Below are 12,637 nucleotides of genomic sequence, written 5' to 3' on the forward strand. Positions count from 1 at the left end.
GGTATAGAGAGAGATAGAGAGAGAAAGAGGGGGAGAGAGAGAGAGGGAGAGGGGGAGAAGAGAGAGGGATAGAGAGTATAGAGAGAGAGAGAGAGAGAGAAGAGGGGGGGGGAGAGAGAGGGATAGAGAGGTATAGAGAGAGATAGAGAGAGAGAGAGGGGGAGAGAGAGAGAGAGAGGAGAGGAGAGAGAGAGAGGGATAGAGAGAGTATAGAGAGAGATAGAGAGAGAGAGAGAGAGAGAGAGAGAGAGAGAGAGAGATAGAGAGAGAGAGAGAGAGAGAGAGAGAGAGAGAGAGAGAGAGAGGGGAAGAGAGAGAAAAGGGTAAAGAAAGAGAGCAAAAAAAGTCTCTGCATCAGAGAGGCTTTGAAAAACCTGGAGTTTCTGATTGACACTTCAGAGGGTAGGATTCCACAGCAGACAGATCCCATATTCGGAGCTGAAAGTGTTTATAGTGGGTGTTGTGTTAGTTTAAACCATCTGTCTGCACAAAGTCCCCCCCCAAAGCGTTGCACTCTAACACTACCACCATGTCAAGCTGACCCTCAGGACTGGAGAGGGGGAGTTGAATGATTTGAATAACCATCAATACTAACCAGCATAGTCTCACAGATCTACAGTTCAGATGACTGAGAGGAAAACACCGACCCAGTCATTTAACAAATGAATGGTTAAAAAAATGCACTGATGACCTCAAGGCTTGACTTTTGACATGTTGTCCGAGCTGGAAAAGTCAACCACTAACCCTCACCAACCAATCGCAGATGAACGTGCAGTTTAGTAGGACATACGGGAGAAATAGTCCATTCAACCCCTTGGTCTTTTCTTTGTCTATAGATCAGTTTGACACATTGCTAAAACCAGACCTGTTATCACTGTCCTGATGTGCTGGTAGACAGACAAGAACAGCTTCTATACGGCCCTTCCGACCACATCAGTCGACTGAGGTAACGACACTCTGACTGCGTTGTAAACTGCAGGTATGATTGACAGGTAATGGAGTGACTAGGGCGTACATGTTATTAAGTGAGAGCCACAGTGAACCAGTCATTACGTCCTTTACCTTGACAAACACAGTGAATAGCCTGGTCCAGGATGGCATGTCTTAGTTCGTTACAAATCCCGTTCCTTTCTATTAAAGATCATTTGAGTAAAGTGCATGAACACATTTCCAATCCGTCTGATGTTGTTGCTCTCTCGACAGAACGAAGACACTCACACAGAGTAAACTCATTGACGACATCATGGAAAACATTACCGAACCACAGCTAACAAACTGTCACTACAAACAAACAAAACTGTTTAGAAACTTACATTTCAATTGACTGACACTTAGCTTTACTTATCAGTGGTGTGGTGTGATGTGTTATGTGCATGTTGTTCAACTCTGTAACTATGCGGAACAATAAAACAAGCTCGATGTCATTTGGTATGAAAACAGAAAATATAATGCGATCAGTCTAACACTAGAAAAAAAAGTTGACTACTTTCTAGTAGATTATTTATTTATAGCAATATGATTTTTAGCTATTCAGTTTCCAATGTCTGTATTGAAACCAGTGGTACTGTTGTTGCTCTGATTCTTGTGGTTTTTAGCTGCGTACAGTAAATAGCTGGATTAAATTAAATACAATTGTGGGGCCATAAAAATTGGCGATTATAACGCATACCAGTTCTTATCTTCCCATAGAAGAACATAATACATTCGCTAGTAAGCTACAGTTATATTATATAATAGTTAGTTACTCTACCTCGCAAACGAATATAATTAGCCAGTTAGTCACTTCTACTTGTTAATCAAACGGGAATCAAATGACATTTGAACAAACAGGAATCAAAAGACAGATGGCAAGTTGGCGAGAAATACAAAATAACATGGAAGTTTAGGAGATACTTACCGAGGAAAAGCTTCGTGGGTAAACCAGAGATGTATTTCGGGAAATATTGCCACGAATCCCTTGTTTATGTGTTTAGGAAAGTTGTTAAATCCCTTCTCCTCACTGCTACAATCATCAGCAGCCCACATCAAAGTGCTTCACTCTCCCGTCCCTCCTCCGATCTGTCGCCCCGCAAAAATATTACTTCACGAACGTGACCAATTTGGCACTTTATCAGCAGCAATGTTATAAATAGCTCCCGCGCTGCCTTCCGACCTTGTTTTCTGTTCGTTTTGAAAATACCTAGTAACTAGTTAGGCGTGCTGAAGTTGTTCTCGCTGTCGCCCTGTCTTGTTGTAGTAAATCGCTCACTCGCCCAGCAACTCTCTCCAGCAGGCAGCTCCCCTCCCGGAGCTCAGGCAGTGCAGTGCCTCGATCTCGTCCCGAACACGCCAGTATCCCTAGACTGCATCCGGGTCGAGTCGTAGTCAAATTCTTTTCAAAGTTTATTTCAAAAGCAAAAACGTATTCTATCTTCTTTGAAAGCCTTACCATTCTATTCCTGCTTATAAGCAGTAACTAACTTCTAGTAGACAGGGAATAGTCAGTCAGATCCTGGGATTTCCAGAACGGCACCAAATTGACGAAGGACCCAGACAGTAGGCTACATTACAAGTGGGCCTTAGTGAGCGCATGCCAGTGTAAAGCTTGAGGATATTTCTAAAGCAAACGCTGGAATATAAACAAGCATTCCTTCCAGAGCTCAGCGTCTATTTATTTAATTAATCTTTATCGTCTGATCTTTATAGGATCAGAGGCCAGGGCAGTCTCTGCATGCATGGAACGATTTATCTCCCTGTGTATGTGAAAGAGAGAGATTTATCTCCCTGTGTATGTGAAAGAGAGAGCGATTTATCTCCCTGTGTATGTGTGAGAGAGAGAGAGATGTATCTCCCTGTGTATGTGAGAGAGAGAGAGATGCATCTCCCTGTGTATGTGAGAGAGAGATGTATCTCCCTGTGTATGTGTGAGAGAGAGAGATGCATCTCCCTGTGTATGTGAAAGTGAGATAGATTTATCTCCCTGTGTATGTGAAAGAGAGAGAGATTTATCTCCCTGTGTATGTGAAAGAGAGAGATTTTTCTCCCTGTGTATGTGAAAGAGAGATTTATCTCCCTGTGTATGAGAGAGATTTATCTCCCTGTGTATGTGAAAGAGAGAGATTTATCTCCCTGTGTATGTGAAAGAGAGAGATTTATCTCCCTGTGTATGTGAGATTTATCTCCCTGTGTATGTGAGAGAGAAATGTATCTCCCTGTGTATGTGAAAGAGAGAGATTTATCTCCTGTGTATGTGAAAGAGAGAGATTTATCTCCCTGTGTATGTGAAAGAGAGAGATTTATCTCCCTGTGTATGTGAGATTTATCTCCCTGTGTATGTGAGAGAGAAATGTATCTCCCTGTGTATGTGAAAGAGAGAGATTTATCTCCATGTGTATGTGAAAGAGAGATTTAGCTCCCTGTGTATGTGAAAGAGAGATTTATCTCCCTGTGTATGTGAAAGAGAGATTTATCTCCATTTGAAAGAGAGAGAAAGATTTATCTCCCTGTGTATGTGAAAGAGAGAGAGATTTATCTCCCTGTGTATGTGAAAGAGAGATTTATCTCCCTGTGTATGTGAAAGAGAGAGATTTATCTCCCTGTGTATGTGAAAGAGAGATTTATCTCCCTGTGTATGTGAGAGATTTATATCCCTGTGTATGTGAAAGAGAGATTTAGCTCCCTGTGTATGTGAAAGAGAGAGAGAGATTTATCTCCCTGTGTATGTGAAAGAGAGAGATTTATCTCCCTGTGTATGTGAAAGAGAGAGAGATGTATCTCCCTGTGTATGTGAGAGAGAGAGAGATTTATCTCCCTGTGTATGTGAGAGAGAGAGAGAGATTTATCTCCCTGTGTATGTGAAAGAGAGATTTATCTCCCTGTGTATGTGAGAGAGAGAGAGATGTATCTCCCTGTGTATGTGAGAGAGAGAGAGTCCTTGTATAGGTTTTGTGCCTGTGGTCAGTTGAATATGTGCATTGTTAACAAGTCAGCCTAACAATACGATGACTAGGTTTCCATAGAACCAATGATGGAGAAGATGGGGAGATTACAGGACTGTGGTCTGACACGGCCTGCATCGTCTCAAATGGCATCCCATTCCCTATGTAGTGCACTACTTTTGACCAAGAGCCCCAGAAATAGTGCACTATAAAGGGAATAGGGTACCATTTGGGACGCCACATGGATGCTTCAAGCTGTCCCAGATCAGTTACTATTATACCTCGCGTGTCATTACCAAACACTGTAATCACATGGCTCTCCCTTTTCAATGTCTGAGATGTACTGTAATTCAGTGGTAGGCTATGGTGCGTTCAACAAGGCAGAGAGGGAAAGAGTGAGAGAGAAAGAGAGAGGTAAAGAGAGTGAGAGGTAAAGAGAGAGGGAAAGAGAGTGGGAGGTAAAGAGAGAGGGAAAGAGAGTGGGAGGTAAAGAGAGAGGGAAAGAGAGTGAGGGAAAGAGAGAGGGAAAGAGAGTGGGAGGTAAAGAGAGAGGGAAAGAGAGTGGGAGGTAAAGAGAGAGGGAAAGAGAGTGAGAGGGCAAGAGAGTGAGGGAAAGAGAGTGGGAGGTAAAGAGAGAGGGAAAGAGAGTGAGAGGTAAAGAGAGTGGGAGATCCAACAACGACGAGACGGCCTACAGGGAGGAGGTGAGGGCCCTCGGAGTGTGGTGTCAGGAAAATAACCTCACACTCAACGTCAACAAAACTAAGGAGATGATTGTGGACTTCAGGAAACAGCAGAGGGAACACCCCCCTATCCACATCGATGGATCAGTCGTGGAGAGGGTAGTAAGTTTTAAGTTCCTCGGCATACACATCACAGACAAACTGAATTGGTCCACTCACACAGACAGCATCGTGAAGAAGGCGCAGCAGCACCTCTTCAACCCCAGGAGGCTGAAGAAATTCGGCTTGTCACCAAAAGCACTCACAAACTTCTACAGATGCACAATCGAGAGCATCCTGGCGGGCTGTATCACCGCCTGGTACGGCAACTGCTCCGCCCACAACCGTAAGGCTCTCCAGAGGGTAGTGAGGTCTGCACAACGCATCACCGGGGGCAAACTACCTGCCCTCCAGGACACCTACACCACCCGATGTTACAGGAAGGCCATAAAGATCATCAAGGACATCAACCACCCGAGCCACTGCCTGTTCACCCCGCTATCATCCAGAAGGCGAGGTCAGTACAGGTGCATCAAAGCTGGGACCGAGAGACTGAAAAACAGCTTCTATCTCAAGGCCATCAGACTGTTAAACAGCCACCACTAACATTGAGTGGCTGCTGCCAACACACTGACACTGACACTGACTCAACTCCAGCCACTTTAATAATGGGAATTGATGGGAAATGATGTAAATGTATCACTAGCCACTTTAAACAATGCTACCTTATATAATGTTTACATACCCTACATTATTCATCTCATATGCATACGTATATAATGTACTCTATATCATCGACTGCATCCTTATGTAATACATGTATCACTAGCCACTTTAACTATGCCACTTTGTTTACATACTCATCTCATATGTATATACTGTACTCGATATCAGCTATTGTATCTTGCCTATGCTGCTCTGTACCATCACTCATTCATATATCCTTATGTACATATTCTTTATCCCCTTACACTGTGTATAAGACAGTAGTTTTGGAATTGTTAGTTAGATTACTTGTTGGTTATTACTGCATTGTCGGAACTAGAAGCACAAGCATTTCGCTACACTCGCATTAACATCTGCTAACCATGTGTATGTGACAAATAAAATTTGATTTGATTTGAGATCTCTTTGGAGATGTGTGGGTTGAGGGCCACACAATCTGTTCAGTTGTACCCTCTAACTAACTAGTGGTATTCTGTGTTTTGAAGAGTCTGAAATGAACAGTCGGCCATCTACTAAACTCACTGCAGCATTCACCATGTATTAGATTTAGATTTTACTGGGGAATTCGTTTTCATTAAAAAACTACAATAACAATTGAAGTGAAATGCAGAATAAAGGAATGCTGTTCAATATGTAATAATACAATACGCTATTAATGCTGCTATGCACCTGTTGTTGATGCAAAAAGCCCCTGTCCTTCTTCACTCACACGTTGTTTCTAATTGTTGCCACCTCCCTCTTCCAATACAAACAGTTGTTGCCACCTCCCTCTTCTAATACAAACAATTGTTGCCACCTCCCTCTTCTAATACAAACAATTGTTGCCACCTCCCTCTTCTAATACAAACAATTGTTGCCACCTCCCTCTTCTAATACAAACAATTGTTGCCACCTCCCTCTTCTAATACAAACAGTTGTTGCCACCTCCCTCTTCTAATACAAACAATTGTTGCCACCTCCCTCTTCTAATACAAACAATTGTTGCCACCTCCCTCTTCCAATACAAACAATTGTTGCCACCTCCCTTTCTCTTGGAATATCAAACAATTGTTGCCACCTCCCTCTTCTAATACAAACAATTGTTGCCACCTCCCTCTTCTAATACAAACAATTGTTGCCACCTCCCTCTTCTAATACAAACAATTGTTGCCACCTCCCTCTTAATACAAACAATTGTTGCCACCTCCCTCTTCTAATACAAACAATTGTTGCCACCTCCCTCTTCTAATACAAACAATTGTTGCCACCTCCCTCTTCTAATACAAACAATTGTTGCCACCTCCCTCTTCTAATACAAACAATTGTTGCCACCTCCCTCTTCTAATACAAACAATTGTTGCCACCTCCCTCTTCTAATACAAACAATTGTTGCCACCTCCCTCTTCTAATACAAACAATTGTTGCCACCTCCCTCTTCTAATACAAACAATTGTTGCCACCTCCCTCTTCTAATACAAACAATTGTTGCCACCTCCCTCTTCTAATACAAACAATTGTTGCCACCTCCCTCTTCTAATACAAACAATTGTTGCCACCTCCCTCTTCCAATACAAACAATTGTTGCCACCTCCCTCTTCTAATACAAACAATTGTTGCCACCTCCCTCTTCTAATACAAACAATTGTTGCCACCTCCCTCTTCTAATACAAACAATTGTTGCCACCTCCCTCTTCTAATACAAACAATTGTTGCCACCTCCCTCTTCTAATACAAACAATTGTTGCCACCTCCCTCTTCCAATACAAACAATTGTTGCCACCTCCCTCTTCAATACAAACAATACAAACAATTGTTGCCACCTCCCTCTTCTAATACAAACAATTGTTGCCACCTCCCTCTTCCAATACAAACAATTGTTGCCACCTCCCTCTTCCAATACAAACAATTGTTGCCACCTCCCTCTTCCAATACAAACAATTGTTGCCACCTCCCTTTCTCTTGGAATATAAAACAATTGTTGCCACCTCCCACTTCCAATAAATATTTGCTCATCACCGCTCTCTAGTGGTGGTGGAAGGGTAATGCCGAGGCTGTATATTCATTCAACATTACAGCGCTCCGGTTTCCTTACAAGGGAAACAACAGTTTTAGCGCTCTCCAACAGAAACGAAAATACCTGCTGTCGTTCTCGATCTTTTATCTTAATGGTGATCAAGAAGTGAAGTCATATGGGGCGGCAGGGTAGCCTAGTGGTTAGAGCGATGGACTAGTAACCAGAAGGTTGCAAGTTCAAATCCCCAAGCTGACAAAGTACTGTTCTGCCCCTGAACAGGCAGTTAACCCACTGTTCCTAGGCTGTCATTGAAAATAAGAATTTATTCTTAACTGACTTGCCTAGTTAAATAAAGGTAAAATATCAAGAGGGTTTTTATATATTTCACCTTTATTTAACTAGGCAAGTTGAGAACAAGTTCTCATTTACAATTGACACATGTATTGATACTGAGACAGTTGGCCAGGCTATCCAGATGTGGTTTTAAGAGATCAAATCCTTGACAAAATAATAACCCTGAATAGCATCTAAGACATGTTTGATCCATCAGTTCTAACAATTGTGTTCTAATCATTTTGAACATAGGAGAAATCAAAGAAAAATGTCAAACAGAAGCTCAAAACCTATTCACATTCAGACCAGTCTACACAAATGGGACATGTTGCACTGAGAGCCATCTGTGGTGAATCTGAGAGGAATGGATTATCTTCAGTGTTCTTGTTTATTATGTACATGATCATATAAAACCATTCTGCTAGGCAGTGTTAAGTCTGCTATTCACACTGAATACCTCTACATGTCTCCATTGTTAGTGCAATCATCCATAATGATGTGAGGTCCTGTGGCAGGATGAGCATGGTGACAGTACGGCCAGGATGAGCATGGTGACAGTACTGGCAGGATGAGCATGGTGACAGTACGGGCAGGATGAGCATGGTGACAGTACTGGCAGGATGAGCATGGTGACAGTACGGCCAGGATGAGCATGGTGACAGTACTGGCAGGATGAGCATGGTGACAGTACTGGCAGGATGAGCATGGTGACAGTACTGGCAGGATGAGCATGGTGACAGTACGGCCAGGATGAGCATGGTGACAGTACGGCCAGGATGAGCATGGTGACAGTACGGCCAGGATGAGCATGGTGACAGTACTGGCAGGATGAGCATGGTGACAGACGGCCAGGATGAGCATGGTGACGGCCAGGATGAGCATGGTGACAGTACGGCCAGGATGAGCATGGTGACAGTACGGCCAGGATGAGCATGGTGACAGTACTGGCAGGATGAGCATGGTGACAGTACTGGCAGGATGAGCATGGTGACAGTACTGGCAGGATGAGCAGGATGTACTGGCATGGTGACAGTACTGGCAGGATGAGCATGGTGACAGTACTGGCAGGATGAGCATGGTGACAGTACTGGCAGGATGAGCATGGTGACAGTACGGCCAGGATGAGCATGGTGACAGTACTGGCAGGATGAGCATGGTGACAGTACGGCCAGGATGAGCATGGTGACAGTACTGGCAGGATGAGCATGGTGACAGTACTGGCAGGATGAGCATGGTGACAGTACTGGCAGGATGAGCATGGTGACAGTACTGGCAGGATGAGCATGGTGACAGTACGGCCAGGATAGTGGAGTCCATTCCAGGGACCCACCCGTACGACGAATATATACGCACGCATGACTAAGTCACTGTGGAGTCATACACACACATGACTAAGTCACTTTGGAGTCATACACAAGCATGACTAAGTCACTCAGAAAGCATCTGAGAAATGACAGATATTATATTATGGAATTAAACAATCGTAAAATGGAGTGATATTCTGTGTGGATTCCAGACTAGGGCAATTTCCAAATCCATCCCTAGCCCCTCCTCCCTGGCACCTCCCTTTGCTCTGAAGGGGTTGGATAGGTGGAAGGCGTAAACTCCATCCAGCCTATCAGAAATCAGAAGACAAGGTGAGTCACAAGCACCATATTGCATCCACCTATCCAAACCCTTCAGATCTACAGGGGTGCCTCGGGAAGATGGCCTATAGGTTGATTTGGAATTTAGGGTGTGTCTCAATTGTATATCCATGATTCATTGCGTCCTCTCTCATCTCCTTCTCAAAACACATAGGAAGAGAAGATCCAAGACAAGGAACCTCATATCTTGTGTTCCAATGAGTTTTGAGAAGGATGCAAGGAGAGAAGGTATGAGGAATCAAGATAATACAATTGAGATTCACCCAGTGTGTGTGTGTATCAGTGGTCTTTGATCTGGTCCTCCTCCTCCAGCTTGCGTATCTCTCCCTTCAGGAAGTTGATGGTCTCTCTGCTGGCCTTCAGTCTATCCTTCAGGTCTGTGATCTCCTGACTGGTCTTCTTCTTCGCTGCTTCCAGCTTCTCCCGCGTCCGCAGCTCCAGCTCCGCAACTACAGACACAGGAAGGGTCAGTCACCAGTGACACTGTCCACTCAGCACTGCTGTGGTGTCACTGAACAATGAGGACAAAGACATTGGGTTTTATTGGCTGCCTTTACATAGGCAGTCCAATTCTGATCTCAATGGCAAAGGATCTGATCTGTCAAAAGACCCAATAATTGGGCAAAAGATCAGAACTGGGCTGCCTGTGTAAACGCAGCCATGGACTTTTAATCTAAGCCGCTACTGCAGGGTTCCCCAACTGGGGACCCGCTGGTGGTTTTAATAGGCTCCCCAAGTTTTCTGAGACATTATTTTTCATTGTTGGACATAAAAGACTAACAACACCAGGAAATCAGCTCCAAGTGATTTTCATTTGGGAAAATGTGTTCAAGGATTCCCATGTATGATAGAGAGATGTGATTATATATATACACATGTAAGCCAGGTTTGAAATGGTGCTTTAGTCAAATATTATATCTGTTTGGGCTTCTTTGAGGTCAATTTGCAGTCTACAAATGATTTGTAATTATGTTCCGGGCCCCCAACCAGCCTCTCAAGAAAAAAATAATAATCTAGTTGATGATGTCTGTCGTTTGCATTGAAACACATTTGCCCGACGAGGGTTAATAAAGACATAGCTAGATACAGTAGTTACTAGTTACAATATGGATCTACAGGTACTAAATGTACAGGTGTGTGTGTGTGCTCCTCACACTCAGTCTCGTGCTTATAGGCCCCCAGGGTCAGTTGTCTAGAGGTACTAAATGTACAGGTGTGTGTGTGTGTGCTCCTCACACTCAGTCTCGTGCTTATAGGCCCCCAGGGTCAGTTGTCTAGGGTCAGGTACTAAATGTACAGGTGTGTGTGTGTGCTCCTCACACTCAGTCTCGTGCTTATAGGCCCCCAGGGTCAGTTGTCTAGAGGTACTAAATGTACAGGTGTGTGTGTGTGCTCCTCACACTCAGTCTCGTGCTTATAGGCCCCCAGGGTCAGTTGTCTAGAGGTACTAAATGTACAGGTGTGTGTGTGTGCTCCTCACACTCAGTCTCGTGCTTATAGGCCCCCAGGGTCAGTTGTCTAGAGGTGCTAAGGAGCTGTTGCATCATGGCTGTGGGGTCCTGGAAGATCTGAGAGAGGAACAGGAAGGACAGAGAGTTGAGACGGGGCCTCTCTGCTTTCTTTCCTCACCTTGGTTTCACTTCCTTTCTCATGTTCTCTTTGGTTCACTGTTTGAAAAATAAATAAATAAATAAAATGTCTCACCATTTCATCATAGAATTCAGAGACCACTGTCTTCTTGGGCATGGCACTGGAGTCAGACTGGAAGAGCTTCAGTAGGTGGTAGAGAGTCACCTGTAGATAGGATTAGATTAGATAAGATAAAGATATAGATAGATAGATAGATAGATAGATAGATAGATAGATAGATAGATAGATAGATAGATAGATAGATAGATAGATAGATAGATAGATAGATAGATAGATAGATAGATAGATAGATAGATAGATAGATAGATAGATAGACAGAGACAGAGACAGACATACATACACACAGACAGACACACAATCATGTAACTGGGGGAATTGTATCATAAAAATAATGTAATTGTACAATGAAAAAGTAGTCTCAAGTCCACTGTTATTAAACTATTGTTTTCCTATTTTAATGTGTCCTAATTTAGAAAACGTGTTGTATTTTTCTCACCTTCCTGTTATGTTATTGTGTTAACACTCTGAAATGCATCCTCTGTTAAAAAAAGGTGCTATAATAATCACGTTTGATTGGAACCAGGTCCCTAAATGACATAGTCGAGCACCGCTCACCGGCCTCTCATTGGGGTCGATGAAAAATATCTTGATGATGATCTCAAACTCTCCCCAGCCCGTCTCTGTGATCTCGTACGGAGGCTTCGTCACGACTACGACGGATCAGAAAGAGAACACCATGAGCCCTACATTCATGACAAATGACATCACTGTTCATACGTGGAAACATTACAAACTTTACCTCTGAGTGGATTCACATAACTTTCATGTAGCTTGAACTGTATTTTCTTCACATATGCAGACATATCCTGGAATATAATTGGTCAGGTCAATACTGTATTATCCAATGATCATTATCATTATCATTATCCAATGAGACATTGAAGTCAACACCATCCATTTTCCAAGATGACAGTTGAGTTTACCTCGTTTCTGTATGGTTTCACGTACACAGACCATTGGTGAGTGTGTCCATCCTCCTCTCGCTTCTTTCCAAAATACCGAGCAACGTTTCCGAATACGATGGGTTTGACGATCGTAACACCCTGTGGATAACAGACAAATGATGTTTTCTGCAACATCATGCAGATCAATGATGATAATATGGTGAACCGGCTAACAAAGATAGTAAGAAGTGATGCGGTTTGTTGCCTGCCTTTCCAACCGTGTCTTCACGACAAGCACTTCACTGACACGCTTCCATAGACTTATTAAAAAGGAAATATATATTATAATTAGGGAACACACTTAGTCAAATTGTCTCTTATTAACATAAAACTTTTTATCGATCATATTATAGTTACCGGTATCAAATATTATTGACATCCATCCCCTACCTTCACTCTACCCCCGGAATCTGGTCCAAATTCAGCCATCCTTTTCAACATAGTATAGAGACTAGAAAGTGGCGTTAAACTGGTATATGTCACTATAGGACTGTTGCAGTAGTGATTTGGAACGTGTCATTTAATAAGATTGCCATTAAATCTACGAAAACAACACGATTTTACATTGTACACATTTCAAATTGCCAGCCAAACAAGCACCGGAAGTACGTTACATTGTTCGTGGTCCGATGTGAACACGGGAGCT

The 12,637-nt window shown here is 43.1% G+C and overlaps 2 protein-coding genes and 1 long non-coding RNA gene across 3 annotated transcripts in view; all 3 read right to left on the bottom strand.

The window, feature by feature from the left end:
- Nucleotides 1-2,743, bottom strand: part of LOC112241360 (fibroblast growth factor receptor substrate 2) — an 84,564-nt gene extending 81,821 nt beyond the window's left edge. The window contains exon 1 of the mRNA XM_042317433.1: nucleotides 1,898-2,743. The gene's annotated coding sequence lies outside the window, so the exon portion shown is untranslated. The remainder of the gene's footprint in view (nucleotides 1-1,897) is intronic.
- A 3,160-nt stretch (nucleotides 2,744-5,903) lies between these two features.
- On the bottom strand, nucleotides 5,904-6,521 carry LOC121845673. The gene is made up of 2 exons (XR_006082684.1): nucleotides 6,386-6,521; nucleotides 5,904-6,353 (listed from the first exon to the last, which is right to left on the bottom strand). It is a non-coding gene; the product is annotated as an uncharacterized LOC121845673 (long non-coding RNA).
- Nucleotides 6,522-8,709: 2,188 nt separating this feature from the next.
- Nucleotides 8,710-12,637, bottom strand: yeats4 (YEATS domain containing 4). The gene is made up of 7 exons (XM_042317426.1): nucleotides 12,382-12,637; nucleotides 11,971-12,090; nucleotides 11,787-11,853; nucleotides 11,603-11,697; nucleotides 11,042-11,131; nucleotides 10,818-10,905; nucleotides 8,710-9,786 (listed from the first exon to the last, which is right to left on the bottom strand). Exons 1-7 carry the CDS (start codon nucleotides 12,430-12,432, stop codon nucleotides 9,617-9,619), a joined length of 681 nt encoding a protein of 226 aa, XP_042173360.1. The 5' UTR covers nucleotides 12,433-12,637; the 3' UTR covers nucleotides 8,710-9,616.

Source organism: Oncorhynchus tshawytscha, unplaced genomic scaffold (assembly GCF_018296145.1).
Source record: "Oncorhynchus tshawytscha isolate Ot180627B unplaced genomic scaffold, Otsh_v2.0 Un_contig_564_pilon_pilon, whole genome shotgun sequence".
NCBI classification, from domain to species: domain Eukaryota; kingdom Metazoa; phylum Chordata; class Actinopteri; order Salmoniformes; family Salmonidae; genus Oncorhynchus; species Oncorhynchus tshawytscha.

What these genes read in the sequence shown, in the direction of transcription:
- yeats4 (XM_042317426.1), bottom strand. Translation starts at nt 12,432, where the DNA reads ATGTTGAAAAGGATGGCTGAATTTGGACCAGATTCCGGGGGTAGAGTG. An exon ending in TTATGTGAATCCACTCAGAG is followed by an intron (nt 11,698 to 11,786) that starts GTAAAGTTTGTA and finishes GATCCGTCGTAG; the next exon opens with TCGTGACGAAGCCTCCGTAC. An exon ending in CTATAAGCACGAGACTGAGT is followed by an intron (nt 9,787 to 10,817) that starts GTGAGGAGCACA and finishes CTGTGTCTGTAG; the next exon opens with TTGCGGAGCTGGAGCTGCGG.